This window comes from Carcharodon carcharias, chromosome 3 (genome assembly GCF_017639515.1).
Source record: "Carcharodon carcharias isolate sCarCar2 chromosome 3, sCarCar2.pri, whole genome shotgun sequence".
NCBI classification, from domain to species: Eukaryota; Metazoa; Chordata; class Chondrichthyes; order Lamniformes; family Lamnidae; genus Carcharodon; species Carcharodon carcharias.
This window is the reverse complement of record NC_054469.1, coordinates 26,098,939-26,119,649: the sequence shown is the minus strand read 5'-3', so window position 1 is coordinate 26,119,649 and position 20,711 is coordinate 26,098,939. Positions and strand designations below refer to the sequence as shown.

The following is a 20,711-nucleotide window of genomic DNA, read 5'->3' as shown; positions in this document are numbered from 1 at the left end:
TTTCTGACGGGCAGCCTCCGAATCGCCCTCCAAGGTGTCACCTTGCTGTTTCCTCATGCCAGGTGCCATATTTAAACTGTAGCCGCGCATACAGCTCTCAGTGCTTCCAGCCCAGGACTGCTGCACAGAAGACATGGCCCCGATTCAGTGATGCATCCCTGGAACGCCTTTTGGGCGTCGTGGAGACCGGCTGTGATGACCTTGACCACCCACTCTGGCCGCAGGAAGGGCGGCAACATCACCAATCCGATTTGGGAGGCGGTGTCAGTAGTGGTCAGTGCCAACGCTGCTCACAAGAGGTCAGCCATCCAGTGTAGGAGGATGAATGATCTCATTGTGTCACCAGGGTAAGTCAACCATCATTTCAATCTCAACTCACCCACTCACAAGCTCATCACACATTCACTGGCATCTCATTCACTGCCAGCTCAAGGTACATCACCACTCACACTCTCACGCACACCCTCACATCTCCATCTGACCTTATCTCCTCTGGAGATCACCTCCTCACCCCTCCACATGGACACACACGTCTGACGTCCTTCTCATTTGACCGAGCAAGTGCCTTGGTCACACTCTCTCCATCTGCCTTTATGCAGGACAAGATCACGCACAATAAAAGGGGGAGGTCGCAGACTGGGAGTGGAGTGCCGGATATGGAGGCCCTCATTCCCTTTGAGAGCCGCAAGTCAGAGCTGCCTGGTGAGGACCTGGATCGTTCCTGCAGTTTCAGCGAGGTTGGCGCCAAACATCCAAGTGAGTATCATGCGCCAGATCATCTCTCTGGCAACTCAACTGTGCATCCACCATGCTGTGTACCACGGTGGCCATGCATTAATAATCTTCACTTTTTCTCATAGATACATCTGCCGTGTCACCCTCAGACAACCTTGAACCCCCCGACTCCAGTGCCGAGAGCACCTCGCATGAAAACCCGGATGGCAGCGCCCTAAAAGACCATTACCGCGCTCACCTACACCCTCCACCAGTGCAGTGACACGCACCTCAGTGGGACCTACATGTACAGCAGGCTCGGGTTCACTACCTGGTGAGGACAGCACAAAGTCTGTTCCACAGCAGGCAGAGGTAGGGATGCCAGAGCACTTGGAGGACTGCTGCAGGCAAGTCTCAGTCCAAGAGGGGTGAGAGACTGCTGGAACTCCCTCCAGCTTCTCCCTCTCCTCAAGGACTCAACCAGGGGCCATCAGCGACCCATAGGGAGGGGGACCAGCAACTTAACACCCCAGAGCCATCCACCCAGGTGACTCCGAGAATGTCCAGCCGAAGCAACTCCCCTCTTCCTGCGACCCCATCAGCTCCAGCTCCACAGGCTGATGAAGGTACATCTGCCCCACATCAGGAGGCCCAAAGCAGGCTGGGGCTCTGCAGGTCCCAGCCCTCCAGAGGACACCAGCCAAAGTCATCGCAGACATGGTGTAGCAATCAGCAGGCTGACTCCACCCTTTTAATTCGTTCATGGGGTGTGGGCGTCGCCAGCTAAACTGGCACTTGTTGCGCATCCCTAACTCCAGCAAACCACAGTCACCCACATTGCTATGGTCTGGAGTCATATCTAGGCCAGACCAAGTAAAGACAGTAGATTTCCATCCCTAAAGGACATTAGTGAACCAGATGGGTTTTGGTTTCGTGGTGATTATCAGGTTTTTAATTCCAGATTTTTATTGAATTCAAATTTCACCATCTGCAGTGGTGGGATTTAAACCCCAGGGCATTACCCTGGGTCTCTGAAATACTAGTCCAGTGACAATATCACTCTGCCACCACCCTCCATGGCTATGGATGTCAGGGAAGCACCAAGACTTAGCGGCAGGGTTGGGAAGGTTAAGAAAATGTAGTTTCACCTTGTGGGTACTGGTGTTGATCACATGTACATAATGTTGACTACTGTAAACTCCCAACAATGTTACCCTGTCTATGGCTTCTTGTTATGATGAGCAGTGTTCATGTCAGCCTGAAGTGAAAGTTTGGTTTCTGCACAAGTGGCTCTGTCCAGGGTCTCCTTCCTTTGCTTTGTGCAACCTTCCCAGCACATTGATGGTGCGTCTTCACAGTCACTGGACACATCAGTCATGCCTGCACCTCGATGGGGCTTATTATCGCTGCCAGAATGTCCTGGACTGACGGCACTGAGTTCCATCATTCTCTCTGTATGTTCCCAGTACAACTGAGGTGCGGCTTACCCTCCCAGTCTCATCTGTGCCCGGTGACAGTGCGGTTCTGAAGGGTTCAGCTCATGAAGGATGCCATAGGATCAGGAGAAGTTAAAGTTTCTCCGCTGCATCTCCATGATATGACCCTGTTCACAGAGCGCAAGTGAGCTGCCATCAGCCAGACAGGAGTCAGACATCCACATAAACTACGTGAGGATCTATAGAGTGTCTTCACTGCATATTGTCATCATCCTCCATGAATCTAGCGGTTATGAGGGCCTACCGAGGGCACCTGCCTCATCTGGACAATGCGATGGCTTCATCGTTGTCATCCTTGCCTTTGAGGACCTCATCATCCTCATCCCCATTGAAGACCCCCTCATCGGAGGAGATGGGCAGCTCCTCCATCTCCTCCTCAGGCAGCTCCTGCCCCCATTGCAGCGCCAGGCTGTGTAAAGCGCAGCAGGTGATGACGATGCATGACCCCCACAGTGGACTGCATTGCAGGGCTTCACCAGACCAGTTCAGACACCGGAACCTCATTTTCAACATCTCAATGGTTTGCTCCACCAAAGTGCGAGTTGCAGCACGAGCCTCGTATCTTCTCTCTGGTGCAATGTGAGGCCACCGCACAGGCATCATCAGCCACATCCTCTACGTGTAGCCCTTGTCCCCGAAGAGCCAACCCTCTGTGGACTTTGGGAGACATCAAGGATCTGAGACCTACTGAGAATGTAGGAGTCGAGGACATGCCCTTGGAATCGCGCGCAGACCTGCATGCTGGTTTGCTGTGGTCGCAGACCAGCTGAACATTCAGCGAGTGGAAGCCTTTGCAGTTCACATACTCCACTATTTGTTGCCACGGAGATGTAAGCACCATGTGAGTGCCGTCAATGTCACTCTGCACCTGTGGAAAAGCTGAGATCTGTGCACACCCCAGCGCTCTTGCTTCTGGCTTGCCTGATCCCAGGCGGAGACACAAAGTTCTGTGCCTTCGTGAATATGGCGTCCGTAACCTCCTAGATGCACTTGTGTGTGGAGGCTTGTGAGATCCTGCACAAATCACCTGTGGAGCCCTGGAAAGAGCCACTGGCCTAAAAATTGAGCCCCACAGTCACTTTCACAGCCACTGGCAGTGGATGACCTCCAAGTCCCAGTGACCCCAGATCCTGCAGCTGGGCATATGTGACCGACTAGTTCCCTGGAAATGCGCAGTCTTTGGCAACACTGGTTCTCATTCATCTGCAGGAATGACAGGCGCCATCTGTAGACCCTGGGTCTAGCTAGGTGCCAACCCACGACGGCTCACTGTGGCTCTTCAGTGGTGTGCACAGGAACCCCAGCTGCCCCTTCTCCCTGAGGGTGCTTCTCCTCCCTCTGCCCAGCCTGGCGCGTCCGTCGCTCTCTTCTCCTTCGTCTCCACTCAGCTAGGTCACCAGGCTCCACGGTCCTGATGTACTCCCTCCTGCAGGATGAAAGAGAGAGACGCATGGGTGAGCATTGGTCTCCTAGGGACCTCTCATAGTTACGTGTGCGGCTCCAGCTCCATCTCAAGTCCCCTTAACTCATGCCGGAGAGTGCTTGGACGGCCAGAGTTTAGTGCGCTGCATGGCTGCCCAAAATCTCACCCCACTCCACCTGACCAATTGGCTGCAGCTTCGCCTGCTGGGCTGCATTCTGTGCTCTCAGCTCAGGCACAGGCATTCTCCTAACCCACAGTGCAAGTCTGCACTGTTAGCTTGAACCATGGGGGAGAGACTGGTCCACACCAGAATAAAGCCAGTGCAAGAGGCTGTGAGCACCGCCACTAATGACTGCTCCATGGGCAGCTTTCGCAAGGAGATTGTCCAACTAGTCCAGTTGTCCAATTGCTCTTCAGCCCCCTAAAACACTCATTAATTTACAGTCTGTGTCTGAGGAGTGAAAAGTTCAGGAACATTTGGTGGCACTCATATGCCTCTGCATTGCTCGAGTGGGCAGATACGATGGAGACGCGATTCCAAGCACAGCAATGTAGCTGTACCTGAACAGTCTCAGCTGCGGAAGAATGTTCACTTTACACAAGGTTTTCCAAATGCGTGACCGCTTCTCTCCCCCAGCCGCCCCTGCATGCATTTCTGCACCACGCTCATCCCAACCGCAATTCAGCCCTTGCCCTGGCACTAAAGCGTCAGCCAGCCGGGAAAAGGCGGCTTGCCTGTGTCCTTGCCTGAATGCGCTGCGCCTCTTCCTTGAAGTCAAATGGGCGATCCTCGTGAGCAGTGCGCACGTTGGTGCGCATTAACCTTCGAGTTCCCCTTGAAGCTCAAAAAGGGTGCGAGAGATAGGCCAGAAAATTATAGGCCGGTCAATCTGACTTCAGTGGTAGGCAAAGAGACAGGATAAACTGTCACTTAGAAAGGGAGGGACTGATCAGGGATAGTCAGCATGGTTTTGTTGGGGGAAGATCGTGTCTTACTAACTTAATAGAATTTTTTGAGGAAGTAACAAGGAGGATTGATGAGGGCAGTGCAGTGGATGTTGCCTACATGGATTTTTGTAAGGCATTTGGCAAGGCCCCACATGGCAGACTGGTCAGGAAAGTGAGATCTCGTGGGATACAGGGCACGGGTGGCAGATTAGATCCAAAATTGGCTGAGTGACAGGAAACAAAGGGTAATGGTCGATGGATGTTTTTGCGAATGGAAAACGATTTCCAGTGGCATTCCACAGGGCTCAGTGTTGGGTCCTTTGCTGTTTGTTGTCTATATAAATGATTAAGATTTAAACGTGGGAGGCATGATTGGGAAATTTGCAGATAACAAAAAAATTGGTCATGCAGTTGTTAGTGAAGAGGATAGCTGTCGACTCCAGAATGATGTCAATGGTTGAGCGTTCGGAGAAGTGGCATATTGAATTCAATTCGGAAAAGTGTGAGGTAATGCATTTGGGGAGGGCAAGCAAAGCAAGGGAGTACTCAATAAATGGGAAGTTATTGAGAGGGATTGGGGAAGTGAGAGACCTTGGAGTGCATGTCCACAGGTCCTTGAAGGTGGCAGGACAGGCGGACAAGGTGGTAAAGGAAGCATATGGAATGCTTTTCTTTATTGGGCGAGGTATTGAATACAAAAGCCGGGGTGAAGTGATGGAACTGTATAAAATGCTGGTTAGGCCACAGCTGGAATTTTGTGTACAGTTCTGGTCACCACATTACAGGAAGGACATAATTTGCTCAGGAGAGAGTGCAGAGGAGATTTACAAGAACATAGCCAGGGCTTGAAAATTGCAGCTATGACGATAGATTGGATAGGCCAGGGTTGTTTTCCTTAGAACAGAAGAAGCTGAGGGATGACCTAATTGAGGTGTTCAAAATTATGAGGGGTCTAGATAGGGTAGACAGGAAAGATTTGTTTCTCCTAGCTGAGGGATCAATCACCAGGGGCATTGATTTAAGGTGATTGGTAGAAGGATTGGAGGGGACATGAGGAAAAGCTTTTTCACCCAGAGGGTGGTGGGTGTCTGGATTTCACTGCCTAAGTTGTAAATTGAGGCTGAAACGTTCAACTCATTTAAAAGGCACCTGGACCTGCATCTGAAGTGCCGTAACCCACAAGGCTATGGATCAGCTGCTGGAAAGTGGGATTAAAATAAGCAGCTAGTTTATTTTTTCTCTTTTTGGCTGGCGCAGACGCAATGGGCTGAATGGCCTCTTTCTGCACCATAACTTATATATGTTTCTGTGGGAGTTCATCTCACCAGGTGCACGCCTTTTAAATGAATCACATCATTCTGAAGTCATGTCGAAGTAGTAGGTAAATTTGACGTGGGGGATGATTCTGGCAGGCAGGCAAGATGATGAGATGTAAATGCACTGAAATTACCTTCCCTCCGTTGGATGGCAGAAAGGTGGCTTGCCATTGACGGGCAGAGCAGACGGTGGCTAACTGGCTTCATGACGACATGAAACCAATTTATGGCCTTCCCGCCATATTGTCCCTCCCGCCCGCCATGATGCCTGCTGCCTGGGGTAGACGATTCTGCCCAGAGACAAGGGACAACACTGAGCTACAGCGCACCCATACACAAGACCAACAATGTCACAGCGACTATCTGAAATTGCTGCAAGCCACCCCAGATGTGGCTGAAGATGGTAAGTGGGGGAATAGGGGATCGTTGGCTGTTGGAGAGCAGTTGCATCTTCTACCCAAGTGTACTTTAGTTGCCCCAGGAACAGGTGCATCCTGGGGGGAAAACCCAGGCCTGTATGTCAAGGGTTATAAAAATAAAGGAGGTGCCTACGTTAAAACTACTTCCATATAAAGTGCTCTTTGCAACTTTACTCCCATTTTACAGAACATTTTTGAAGCAAACTAAAAGAATGTAAAGTTTTAAAATCCTTTCCATCTACGTTATTGTATTTATATTACTTTATGACTGAATTTAATGATTCCTCACCACACCTCAGTCTCAAATTATACTCACATCATGGATGACTTTGCCATTACCCCATTAACCTATCACCCCTGTGCTCGCTGACCTACACTTCACCTTCTCAATTTTAAAACTCTCATCTTGTTCTCAAATCCCTCAATGCGCTCGCCCATCATGATCACTGTAACCTCCTTCAGCCCAACGACCTTCAGAGATATCTGCGCTCTTCCAATTCTGACCTCTTGCATCTCCCTAGTTTCAATTGCTCAACCATTGACAGCCGTGCCTTTACTTCCAAAGCCTTAGGCTCTGGAATTCCCTCCCTAAACCCCGTCAGTTTTGTCTCCTCCTATAAGAGACTTAAAATCTTTGACCAAGCTTTTGGTCACCTGTCTTAACATCTCCTTATGTAGCTTGGTATCAAATTTTGCTTGACAATTGCTCCTGTGGGATATTTTATTATGTTAAAGACAAATACAAATGTTGATTTTAATGATGTTGAAGCACAACCACTCGGCAAAGGAAGCAGTGGATGCCCAACCTAGTACACTTATCCACCCCCATCCATCATCCACATCCCCACAAGCCAACAAATGTTCAGGGTAGGAATGTAGATAATTGGACTGAACAAGAATAGAAAAACACCTGGAGCTATGGATCTTAAAGCTGAGACTAAACACTTTACCTTAGTCAGGTCCCTCAGAGCATCTTTCTCCATCTGTTTGTGATAAAACTGTACCCCTAAAAGAATGTAGAGCCGGAGGTGCAGTATCTTATCTCTCCCACTGTTGTCCTGTAAGAAAGAAGAGTATTCTTAAGATGGTACTTTTTGGATCTATTTCATTTATAGCTGCTTCACAGTGCATTATCGGAGAGGTTTTGTCTGGAGGATGTAAATATATTCCTTTAGTTATCCTAACCTACCCCGTCACCCACCCTACCCTCTCACCCACCTACCCTCTCACCCACTGTATGCCCTTACCCTCTTACCCCACTGACCCAACCACCCTCACCCACCCTACCCCTTACCCACTTAACTTATCCACCTTGCCCCCGAAAGACCCTACCCCCTCACCAAACCTATCCTCTTATCCATCCTCCATCCTCATCTACCCTAGCCCCTTACCCAGTTACCTTACCCACCCAGCCCCGTTACCCACCCTACCTCCTTACCCAAACTATCCCTCACCCACCCTATCCTCTCACCCCCATGCCCTTAGCCACCCTGCCCTCGTCCCCCTCCTAACCCTTACTCACTCACTGTAAACACCCTATCCCCTCACCCACTCTCCCCCTTTACTTCACCCGCCCTACTCCCTTGCTGTGGAGCATCCGCGAGGCGAAGAGTATCGTGGATAGCACGTATAGAGAGGTGGTCACTCCGCAGGATAAGAGTCCACAGGCAGGAAGGGAATGGGTGACCACCAGGCAAAGCAAGAGGACTAGACAGGCTGTGCAGGAATCTCCTGTGGCTATTTCCCTGCAAAACAGATATACCGCTTTGGATACTGTTGGGAGGGAATGGCCTCTCAGGGGAAAGCAGCAACAGCCAAATTCATTGCACCATGGTTGGCTCTGCTGCACAGGGGAGGAGTAAAAAGTGTGGGAATGCAATAGTTATAGGGGATTCAATTGTAAGGGAATAGATAGGCGTTTCTGTGGCTGCAAACGAGACTCCAGGATGGTATGTTGCCTCCCTGGTGCTAGGGTCAAGGATGTCTCAGAGCCACTTGAGGACATTCTGAAGGGGGAGGGTGAACAGCCAGTGGTTGTGGTACACATTGGTACAAATGACATAGGTAAAAAAAGTGATGAGATCCTAAAAGCAGGACGTAGGGAGTTAGAAAGTAAGTTGAAAAGTAAGACCTCAAAGGTAGTGATCTCAGGATTACTACCAGTGCCACCTGCTAGTCAGAGTAGAAATAGCAGGATATATCGGCTGAATACATGAATGAAGAGATGGTGTGAGGGGGTGGGTTTCAGATTCCTGGGACATTGGGACCGGTTCTGGGGGAGGTGAGATCAGTACAAACTGGACGGTTCACACCTGGGCAGGACTGGGACTGATGTCTGAGGGGGAACATTTGCTAGGGTGGTTGGGGAGGGTTTAAACTAAAATGGCAAGGAGATGGGAACCTATGCAAGGAGTCAGAGAAAGGGGAATCAAGGCCAAGAACAAAAGACAGAAAGTGGAATAAGAAAAGTGATAGAGAAATCAAGGGCAAAAATCATACAGGGCCTCAGTGAAAAATAGTGGGAATGGGACAAGTTATGTTAAAAAGACAAGCCTTAAGGCTTTGTGCCTTAATGCGAGGAGCATTCGCAATAAAGTGGATGAATTAATCGCGCAAATAGGTGTAAACAGGAATGATATGGTCGGGATTACGGAGACATGGCTGCAGGGTGATCAGGGATGGGACTAAACATCCAGGGATATTCAGTATTGAGGAAGGACAGACAAAAAGGAAACGGTGGTGGAGTTGCATTGCTGGTTAAAGAGGAAATTAATGCAATAGTGAGGAAAGGTATTAGCTCCGATTATATGGAATCTGTATGGGTAGAGCTAAGAAACACTAAGGGGCAAAAAACATTATTGGTTGTATATAGATGCCCAAACTGTAGTGGTGATGTTGGGAATAGCATTAAACAGGAAATTAGAGAAGCATTTAATAAAGGAGCATCTGTAATTATGGGTGACTTTAATATGCATATAGATTGGATAAATCAAATTAGTGACAATACTGTAGAGGCGGAATTCCTGGAGTGTATATGGGATGTTTTTCTGGACCAATACATTGAGGAAGCAATGAGAGAACAGGCCATCCTTGACTGGGTATTGTGTAAGAAAGGAATAATTGGCAATCTAGTTATGTGAGGCCTTGGGGATAAGCAACCATGATATGATAAACTTCTTCATCAAGATGGAGAATGATGTAGTTGATTTTGAGACTTGGGTCCTGAATCTTAATAAAGGAAACTACGATAGTATGAGGCACGAGTTGGCTATGATGGATTGAGAAACGCTACTTAGAGGGTGGATAGGCAATGGCAAACATTCAAAGAGCGCATGGGTGAACTGCTACAATTGTTTATTCCTGTCTGGTGCAAAAATAAAACAGGAAAGGTGGCCAAACTATGGCTTACAAGGGAAATTAGAGATAGTATTAGATCCAAGGAAGACGCATACAAATTGGCCAGAAAAAACAACAGACCTGAGAATTGGGAGCAGTTTAGAATTCAGCAAAGGAAGGCCAAGGGATTGATTAGGAAGGGGAATATAGAGTACGAGAGTAAGCTTGCTGGGAACATAAAAACTGACTGTAAAAGTTTCTATAGGTATGTGAAGAGAAAAAGATTGGTGAAGGCAAATGTAGGTCCCTTACAGTCAGAAACAGGGGAGTTTATAATGGGGAACAAAGAAATGGCTGACCAACTAAATACATATTTTGGTTCTGTCTTCGCAAAGGAGGATACAAATAACATACCAGAAATGTTGGGGAACACAGAGTTTAGTGAAAGGGAGGAACTGAAAGAAATCAGTATTAGTAGGGAAATGGTGTAGGGGAAATTGATGGGATTGAAGGCCAATAAATCCCCGGGGCCTGATAATCTACATCCCAGAGTACTTAAGGAAGTGGCCCTAGAAATAGTGGATGCATTGGTGGTCAACTTCCGAGATTCTATAGACTCTGGAACAGTTCCTACAGATTGGAGGGGAGCTAATGTAACCCCACTATTTAAAAAAGGAGGTAGGGAGAAAACAGGGAATTATAGACCAGTCAGCCTGATGTCAGTAGTGGGAAAATTCTAGAGTCCCTTATAAAAGAGTTGTAGCTGAGCACATGGAAAACTGTGGCAGAATCGGATAGAGTCAGCATGGATTTATGAAAAGGAAATCATGCTTGACAAAGCTACTGGAATTTTTTGAGGATGTAACTAGTAGAGTTGATGAGGGGAAGCCAGTGGATGTGGTTTATTTGGACTTTCAGAAGGCTTTTGACAAATTCCCACATAAGAGATTGGCGTGTAAAATTAAAGCGCATGGGACTGAGAGTAGTGTATTGAGATGGATAGAAAACTGGTTGGCAGACAGGAAACAAAGAGTAGGAATAAACGGGTCTTTTTCCGAATGGCAGGCAGCAACTAGTGGGGTACCGCAAGGATCGGTGCTGGGACCCCAGCTATTCACAATATATATCAATGATTTAGATGAGGGAACTAAATGTAATATCTCCAAATTTGCAGATGACATAAAGCTGGGTGGGAGGGTGAGCTATGAGGAGGATGCAGAGATGCTTCAGTGTGATTTGAACAAGCTGAGTGAGTGGGCAAATGCATGGCAGATGCAGTATAATGTGGAAAAATGCGAGATTATCCACTTTGGTGGCAAAAACAGGAAGGCAGATTATTATCTGAATGGCTATAAATTGAGAGGGGGTAAGGTGCAACGAGACCTGGGTGTCCTTGTACACCGATCGCAGAAGGCAAGCATGCATGTGCAGCAGGCGGTAAAGAAGGGAAATGGTATGTTGGCCTTCATAGCCAGAGGATTCGAGTACAGGAACAGGGATGTCTTGCTGCAATTGTACAGGGTCTTGGTGAGACCACACCTGGAATATTTTTGCAGTTTTGGTCTCCTTATCTGAGGAAGGATGTACTTGCTATAGAAGGAGTGCAGCGAAGGTTTACCAGACTGATTCCTGGGCTGGCGGGACTGACATATGAGGAGAGATTGAGTCGATTAGGATTATATTTGCTGGAGTTCAGAAGAATGAGGGGTGATCTCATAGAAACCTATAAAATTCTAACAGGACTTAGACAGGGTAGATGCAGGAAGGATGTTCCTAATGGTGGGGGAGTCCAGAACCAGGGGTCAGAGACTGAGGATATGGGCTAGACCATTTAGGACTGAGATGAGGAGTGATGAGCCTGTGGAGTTCATTACCACAGAAAGTAGTTGAGACCAAAACATTGTATGCTTTCAAGAAGGAGTTAGATATAGCTCTTGAAGTGAAAGGGATCAAAGGGTATGGGGAGAAAGCGGGAGCAGGATATTGAGTTGGATGATCAGCCATGATCATAACGAATGGCGGAGAGCCGAATGGCCTACTCCTGCTCCTAGTTTCTATGTTTCTATGTTTACCGACTTACCTTCTCTCCACAGCTTTTCAAAGAATCTTCGGGACATTTAAACTCTCTACTCACCAGAATACGGCAGCTGGTGCCGTACAAAGGGGACTTGTCTTCCTTAACAATCCAGCACTACAAAGAAGCAGTTCCATTTCAGGTACACTCGGCATTTCTGGAGAATTCGGGATTGGAGATTCCGACCAGAAACGCAGAGCTCAGGTGTGGCACAGAAAAGTAAGAATGGAGTGGCAATCTGATAGTGATTGCCACTCTTCAGAAGATTCGGGCCTATGTGCTTTTTGTAAGAAGGGGCAGTAACACTTTTATTTTAAACTCAACTGATACCTGGTGTGAGGGGGTTATCTTACAAGAAAAGGTTTTTTTTATAGGTTGGGCCTGTATCCATTGGAGTTTAGAAGGAGGAGAGGTGATCTTATTGAAACATGTAAGATCCTGAGGGGACTTGACAGGATGGATGCTGAAAGGACATTTCCCATGTGGGAGAGACTACAGCTAGGGGATACAGTTTAAAAATACCACAGCTGACCTGACTGTGGCCTCAGTTTCAAATTCCACATACCCCTGATAACCTTTAACTCCCTTGTTAGTCAAGAATCTATCTACCTCTGTCTTAAAATTATTCAATGATCCTGCCTCTACAGCTCTCAGGGGCTTAGAGTTCCAAAGACTCATGACCTTTTGAGGGATAAAATTTCTTCCCATCTCCATCTTACAGGGCTGAGGTAAAGGGGGTGAGGGGATATCAGAAAAGGGGTGATTTTAAGAAAAATATAACTCTAAGATCATTGGTCTAAGAAATAGAACCGCCACCATGGCCAAAACTCCTTCTGCAGCGGTTTACAAATCCACGACATCTACCACCAAGAAGGACAAGGGCAGCAGATACATGTGAACTTCACTAGCTGCAAGTTCCCCTTCAAGTCACATACCATCCTGGCTTGGAACTATATCGCTGTTCCTTCAACAATGCTGGGTCAAAAAACTGGAACACCCTCCCTACACCACATGAATTGCAGCACTTCAAGAAGGTAGGTCACCACCATCATCTCAAGGGCAATTAGGGATGGGTAATAAATGCAGAATTTGTCATGGATGCTCACACCTCATGATGAATAAGTTAAAGAAATAACAAGCAAGCTGAAAGGCGAGACTGATTCCCACTGTGCTATAACCAGAGAAATGGGCAACCCCTGCAAACAAAAAAAATTAACTAACCTCAAGTTGTTCAAGCCGTTCTAGATTTACTCCAAAACAATTTTTGAAGTATCGCTGAGCATCTTTTAACCTACTTTCCGCATCTCTGAGGCACTCAATTTTTTGCAGCTTAAAATTACACCACATTACATCCAGATGCAGCACTCCATAGTTGTCAATGCTGCTGAGTTGCACTTCATCACAATGTCTGTAAAATAGATCAGTACATAAAAACCAATGCAAGGAGAATCCTCTGACCTTTCTTTTATCTTCGGAATTATATAACTTTCCTGCTACACAGAGAAGATTGGTTTAGGCTGAATTTATTATACTTCTAACTTAACGGAGAGGCTGATCTCCCTGCTTAATTCTGGCTTTTCACTCACCCTCAACTTTCTTCGCATTTGGTGGCCTTGTCTTCCACTATCCAAACCCTAAGGTCTTGAAATCCACCCCACTCCAAAGATAAACCTTCTCAGCTCACCAATTGTCTCTTTTCCTTTATCTTATACTTTAATCAAGCTTTCAGTCACCTTTCTTAATATCTCCTTGCAACAAATTTAGGTGTCAAGTTTTGCTTGATAATACTGTTTTGAATCACCTTGAGATGTTTTGCCACGTTAACAGTGCCATATAAATACAAGCTGTCGCTATTGGTTATGTCACCACTATTTACTGATTTTATGTCCATGGTTTCTTGTATATAATTACTCACAGATGGGTAGCAGGTCAGAAGATTGGAAAGAATATAAAGAACAGCAAAGAACAACAAAAAGATTAATAAGGAGGGAAAAATTAGAGTATGAGAGAAAGCTAGCCAATGATATAAAGATGGACAGTAAGAGTTTCTGTGGATATTTAAATAAGAAAAGAATTAACAAAGCGAGCTAAAGAAAGTGCATCAGGGGAATTGATAATGGAAAGTAGGGAGATGGCTGATGAATTAAACAGGTACTTTGCTTCAGTCTTCACTACAGAGGACACAAGTAACATCCTGGAAATAGCTGTAAATCATGAATGGAAGGGAGGGAAGAACGCAGAAAAATTACTATCACTAGGGAAGTGGTATTGAGCAAATTGTTGGGGCTGCGGGCTGATGAACCCCCAGGTCTGGATGGACTTTTTAAAATTCATTCACGGGATGTGGGCTTCGCTGGCTGGGCCAGCATTTATTGCCCATCTCTAGTTGCCCTTGAGAAGGTGATGGTGAGCTACTTTCTGAAACTGCTGCAGTCCCTGTGGTGTCGGTACACCCACAGTGCTGTTAGGGAGGGAGTTCCAGGATTTTGATCCAGCGACAGTGAAGGAACGGTGATATATTTCCAAGTCAGGATGGCGAGTGACTTGGAGTGGAATTTCCAGGTGGTGGTGTCCCCAACTACCTGTTGCCCTTGTCCTTCTAGATGGTAGGGATCGTGGGATTGGAAGGTGCTATCGAAGGTGCTTTGGTGAATTTCTGCAGTGCATCTTATAGTTGGTACACACTGCTGCTACTGTGTGTCACGGGTGGACGGAATGAATGTTTATGGATGTGGTGCCAATCAAGTGGGCTGCTTTTTCCTGGATGGTGTCCAGCTTCTTGAGTGCTGTGGGAGCTGCACTCATCTAGGCAAGTGGGGAGTATTCCATCACACTCCTGACTTGTGCCTTGAAAATGGTGGACGAGGTCGACTTCACCCTAAGGTCTTGAAAGAAGTGGCTAGTGAGGTAGTTGGTGCACTGGTTTTAATTTTCCAAAATCTCCTTGATTCGGGGAAGGTTCTATTAGATTGGAAAATAGCACATATAACTCCTTTATTCAAAAAAGGAAGGAAACAGAAAGCAGAAAACCCAAGGTCAGTTAGCCCAACATCTGTGATAGGAAAAATGTTAGAAGCTATTATTAAAGATTAAAGGGCACTTAGAAAAATTCAAGGCAATCAGGCAGAGTGAACATGGGTTTGTAAAAAGGAAATCATGTTTAAGCAATTTATTGGAATTCTTTGAAGGAGTCACATGTGCTGTGGATAAAGGGGAACTAGCGGGTGTACTGTACTTAGATTTCCAAAGGCATTTGATAAAGTGCCATATCAAAGGTTATTGCAGAAAATAAAAACTCATGGTGTAGGGGGTAACATATTGGCATGAATAGAAGATTGGCTAGCGAACAGGAAGCAGAGAGTTGGCATAAATGGGTCTTTTTCTGGTTGGCAGGATGTGATGAGTGATGTGCCACAGAGATCAGTGCCGGGGCCTCAACTTTTTACAATTTATATAAATCACTTGGATGAAGGGACTGAAGCAATAGTTGCTAAATTTGCAGACGACACAAAGATAGGTTGGAAATTAAATTGCGAAGAGGATGTAAGGAGGCTACAAAGTGACATAGATAGGTTAAGTGAATGGGCAAAGATCTGGCAAATGGGTTATAATGTGGGCAAATGTGAAATCTTTAATTTTGTCAGGAGGAATAAAAATGAAGCTTATTATCTAAATGATGAGAGATTGAGCAGCGCTGTGATTCAGAGGGATCTGGGTGTCCTATTGCATGAAGCACTAAAGGTTAGTATGCATGTACAGCAGTTAATTAGGAAAGCTAATAGACTGTTATCATTCATTGTGAGAGGAATTGAATTTAGAAGTAGGAGGTTATGCTTCAGTTGTACAGGGCATTGGTAAGCCGACATCTGGAGTATTGAGTACAGAACTGGTCTCCTTATTTAAAGAAAGATATAAATGCAATAGAAGCAGTTCAGAGAAGGTTTACTAAACTAATACCAAGAATGGGCGGATTGTCTTATGAGTAAAGACTGGACAGGTTAGGGTTGTATCCACTAGAATTTAGAAGAGTAAGAGGCAACTTAATTGAAACTTTCAAGAACCTGAGGGGCCTTGACAGGGTGGATGTGCAGAGGCTGTTTCCTCTTGCGGAAGAATCTAGGACTAGGGATCACTGTTTAAAAATAAGGGGTCACTCATTTAGGACAGAAATGAGGAGAATTTTTTTCTTTCAGAGGGCTGAGTGTCTTTGGAACTCTCTTCCTCAAAAGGTGGTGGAAGCAGAGTCTTTGAATATCTTTAAGGAAGAGCTAGATGGTTTCTTGATTAACAAGAGAGTGAAAGGTTATTGGGGGTAGGCAGGAATGTGGGGTTGAGGTTACATTCAGATCAGCCACGATCTTATTGAATGGCAGAGCAGGCTTGGGGGGTTGAGTGACCTACTCCTGCTCCTAATTTATGTATGTATGTATACTCAACAGTTAATGTCCTGTGGTATTGTCCATGAGGACTGAAGTCAAGTGTAGGCTTCAGCTGATGCAGTTCCTCCTGTAAGATTGTATAGTTCGAGGGGGCAGTGATACTTGGAATACAGAGATGCATGCAGATATAACTCAGTGCCTCATTTGAAGTCATGCAGTCTGTCTGTATATTTACATAAGATTTTGATTTCATATTATTTACAATTTAACAACAAAGTTCATGACAATTTGGAAAACAGGAGATAAGAACAGAACTGTTTAGAACCCTTTCTCTGCAGAAAGAAGAGTTTTAGGTTGATAATCTGGCAAAGGCAAAAGTGGTGTATTATAGCATCACCACTGGAAGGGTGATGTAACTATAGCATGACATGTTAACATTGGCAGCTTTCATTGTAAATGTGGAATCAAGGATTTATAGTAGGAAGTTGACAAGAAATGTTACAGATGTAAGGTTGCAAATATATTCTGTTGGGTTAATATTTTCATTTGGCACAACACAGGTATCTGTTGAATTGAAGAACTGTATTTCTCCTGTGTTGTACCGACACCACAATTTATAAAAAATCTTTGTTCATGTGTCTGGGGGAATTATGCTTTTTAGTGTACATTCTTCTGATACGGGAGAGACCATCAGATACTGCCCAAACCTACTTACCCTCAGGAACGTAATGGTGTGTATGGAGAATTGAATTATGAGAGAAAATTCATCCTATTCCTCAAAGTGCTAGTCATATGATTGCATGTGTAACATTCACGTAGGCAACTCATAGCTTTGTTTGCAATAAAAACAGAAGAAAATTTAAGGAATAGGAAAAGCTAATTGTTCAGATTGGTAATGACTGTGAAACTGTCAGAGTTTATTGTCATTACTCTACTGGAAACGACAGCAGAATACATGGAGATACAGATTCTACAGTTCACCAGAGATTACACCATTCAGACTTTCCAGAATGCAATCAATGGAAATGAACAGAATTGATGAAAACTTTCAATCTATGCTGTTTGTCTTGCTATACAAACCCTTCCAAAAGCTACACCTTGTTCAATGAGGTGTTACTGGGTTTTTAAATGACATACTAACTTCATAATTATTGACCCCGAAAAGTAAATTTTACATTTATGGAATGTTGAATTCTTCCATAGTATTAAAAAATTCCATATAAAAACATATATTTTTTTAACAGTTTGTATATCTTTAGTTTAGCTTCTATCTTAATCAAATCACAATCATTCATTGAACTATCTAATAAGTTAATTTTAATATGAAGGATACTAAGTGCTTTTAACTTCCTTTTTTTGCACATGTGAATACTTCAATGTGATTGATTGATTGCTTGCTGACATCACTGCAGCTGAATGCCAAGAGACCCCCTTCACTTGGTACCAAATTTAAATTGTCATCAGGAAATGCAAAAACCACGCACAGAGGATGCTAGATCATTGTGGGCAGCTTTCTTCATGGTTAGGGGAGAGTACTCTTGCTTTGCCACTGACCACAAAATCTGGGCTTTTGGGATCCAATGAACCAACCTCTTTTCAAGAGATTGCTCCAACCTATCTGCTTTCTCGGCAAGTCCCCCAATCTCTTTTATTCATAAAAATATATAATTTTCATGAAATCAATTACATTGCTCTAATGGCCTTTCCTAGAAACATTACACTACTTTATTACACTACTTTATTACTCCTAATTTCCTTACTTTTAAACTTATGCACCTAGTATTTGAATTCCATCCTGCTGTTGAACACTTGCCTGGATCAATCCTCTTCTTAATCTACAAACACATATTTATAAAAATGAACAAATTCTTTATATTCAAAGTGGGAATGGAATGAGTTACAGGCTCTGCTCTGAAGAATGTCAATGTTTTCATATTTGTAAGAAAAGTTTCTGAATGAAGATCAGGTTTTTGAAAATTAAGGAACATTATCACTGTGACATGCATAGGAGCTTGGCTAACTTGAAGCAGGACTCCATTCATTGTCCTGATCTTATGACTTTAGTCTGATCTCTACTTGCTCATAAAACTGTGGTGAAGATATATTAAGAAATTTAAATGTGGCTCAAATTTAAAATAACATTTTTCACAGCTGAAAGAAATTAAAATGAGAAAACCCATACCCGAATTCATTTTCTGCCAGATTTAAAAACTCGAGTGCTTCTTCATAGTTCTCTTTCTTCATATTAGATCTGCCTACCTCATGCAGGATCAAAGCTATCAGAATAATCTGTCACCAAACAAATACAAAGGACAAATTAACAGTGTGGAGTCAATAGGAAACTTTTTTACAGTGCTGTCTGATTGTATAAGCATCTCCATGGCTCAGTGGGTTTCACTTCAGCTCTGAACCAGAAGGTTGTGTCTTTGCAAGTCTCACTCCAGAGATTTCTGTGCAATATCTAAGATGACATTTCAGTGCGTATAGAAGGAGTGCTTCACTGTCAGGGGTACCATCTTTGGTTGTGGCCTTAAACCGAGGCCCATAGAACCATAGAGAAGTTATGGCACAGAAGGAGGCCATCCAGCCCATCGTGTCTTCGCCAGTCAAGAAAGGAAATATAAAAAACTAGCTGCCCATTCTAATCTCACCTCCAGTATCCTGTCTGTAGCCTTGCAGGTTACAGCAATTTTGGTGCAGATCCAGGTACCTTTTAAATAAGTTAGAGTGTTTCTGCCTTCACCAGCAAACCAGGTAGCAAGTTCCAAACACCCACCACCCTCTGGGTGAAGAAACCTTTCCTCATGTCCCCTCTAATCCTTCTACCAATCACCTTAAATCTGTGCCCCCGGTAAGTGAGCTCTCCGTATGGGAAAATAGGGCATCCTTGTCTAGTCTACCTAGTCCCCTCAATACACTCAATCAGGCCGCCCTTCAGCCTTCTAGCCCATGGCAATATTTTGAAGAAGAGCAAGATTGTTCTCCCCAGTGTCCTGGCCAATATTTAACCCTCAGTCAGCATCATTATAAAACAGATTATCTGATCATTAGCATTGTTTGCAGGTTGTTTGTGAGAGCTTGCTCTGAGCAAATTGGCCGCTGCACCTCCTACTGTTTCTATGATTCTGTGCAGTGCAAAGGGGCAGCCAAGAATTAACCAGAGGTTCTGACAGGTGGAGTAGGCCATTTTGCTGGCCAGTAATACCAAGTAACATACCTGTAGAAACAGGAGAATATCTTGATGATGATGGCCGAAATACATACCTCAATTCCACCTACCCAGCTTCGCTCCATGTCCATAGATAACCTTACCTCGATCTGGATCTTGAGCATTTTAATTAACCCAGTATCTACAGAGATTTTTGGATGAAGTTTCAGATTTCCACTGCCCTTCCTGATTTCACTCCTCAATGGTCTAACTCTAATTTTAACACGTCATTTTTTCAGAATCTATCTTAAGTCACATTATTTTCTCCATTACCATTTTTAAAAATTACATTTCATAAGGGCTACATGTGTAGAAAAGTTCTTTGGGGTGCTCTGACATCATGAAAGACATTGTACAAGTCTTTCTTTTTGACATTTCAGAGATGCTTACTGAAATTGTGGTTGACATTGCCAAGGGCTGACACAATCCTGTTGCCATTGCTAGAACAAGTCTGTTAAAATGCAAACTTGTATTCAACAGTTGACACTGTACTGAAAACAAGTGTTCCTAAGGGCAGTGGTAAAATATTTCTATATTCCCGACCTTTCTTTACAGTCTTCATACAAAGGCATTGAATGACTACTCAGCCATGTGGAATCTAACAGTGTTGTACTGTGAGCTCATTTATTCATTTGCATCGGAGTGGGATTTCCCAAGCAGAGTTCACGCAAATGAGACCAAATGTTTCTTAAATTTTAAAGCATCATCAAGTTCAGAAATAAAAATCCCCTTCCAAACTCACCCACACTGCACACATTTCACCATTAAGGATTGAGCGAGAGAGAAAATAATCATCAAACGTAATACTAAGCTAAGAAAATGTCAAGCAAAATGTCAAACCTTTAGCACCTGAAGGATTAAATTTCTCTTACAGCTCAATAGAAATGTATTTTTTTTGCCCCGTTCAGTGCATTTACAGAATGGGTAACCTTACTCTTCGCACTTTTTGGAGACTCGGTTGCTTTTTAATGCATTACAAGGAATGCATGATCAATCACAAAGAATCTGGAAGAGTGATATTTAGCTAGCTTAACCTTACTAATCAATAGTGCACTGTAGACTAATCCAACTGAAGATTATGAGAGAAAGGGATGAATAGTGGAAACATCACTTAACACATAAAGATCAGCAGATCATAGTCAAAGGCATGAGAACAATTCTATACAGTTTAATAGGGCAACAAAGTAATGACTATATGGCCTGACAGATGTGGGAGACAATTGCCCTGGCCAGTAATATGGAATAGCATACCTGTAGGGACTGGAGGGTATCTGGAAGATGATGTCTGAATAGTGTACCTCAACTCCACTTACCTACCTTTCCTCCATATCCCTGAGTCTTGAACATTTTAATTGACCCAGTGGCTACAGTGTTTTTGGGAGGAAATTCCAGGTTTCC

General features: G+C 44.5%; 1 protein-coding gene across 4 annotated transcripts in view; it reads right to left on the bottom strand.

Moving 5' to 3' along the window:
- LOC121276506 (NEDD8 ultimate buster 1-like) overlaps positions 1-20,711 on the bottom strand; it is an 84,081-nt gene that overhangs the window by 33,290 nt on the left and 30,080 nt on the right. For 3 of the 4 annotated variants that reach the window (XM_041184999.1, XM_041185000.1, XM_041185003.1), the window contains exons 7-9: positions 18,288-18,394; positions 12,948-13,134; positions 7,267-7,374 (exon numbers count right to left, since the gene is read on the bottom strand). In XM_041184999.1, coding sequence (XP_041040933.1) covers positions 7,267-7,374; positions 12,948-13,134; positions 18,288-18,394 — 402 coding nt within the window. The remainder of the gene's footprint in view (positions 1-7,266; positions 7,375-12,947; positions 13,135-18,287; positions 18,395-20,711) is intronic. The other variant, XM_041185002.1, reaches the window with a different exon arrangement.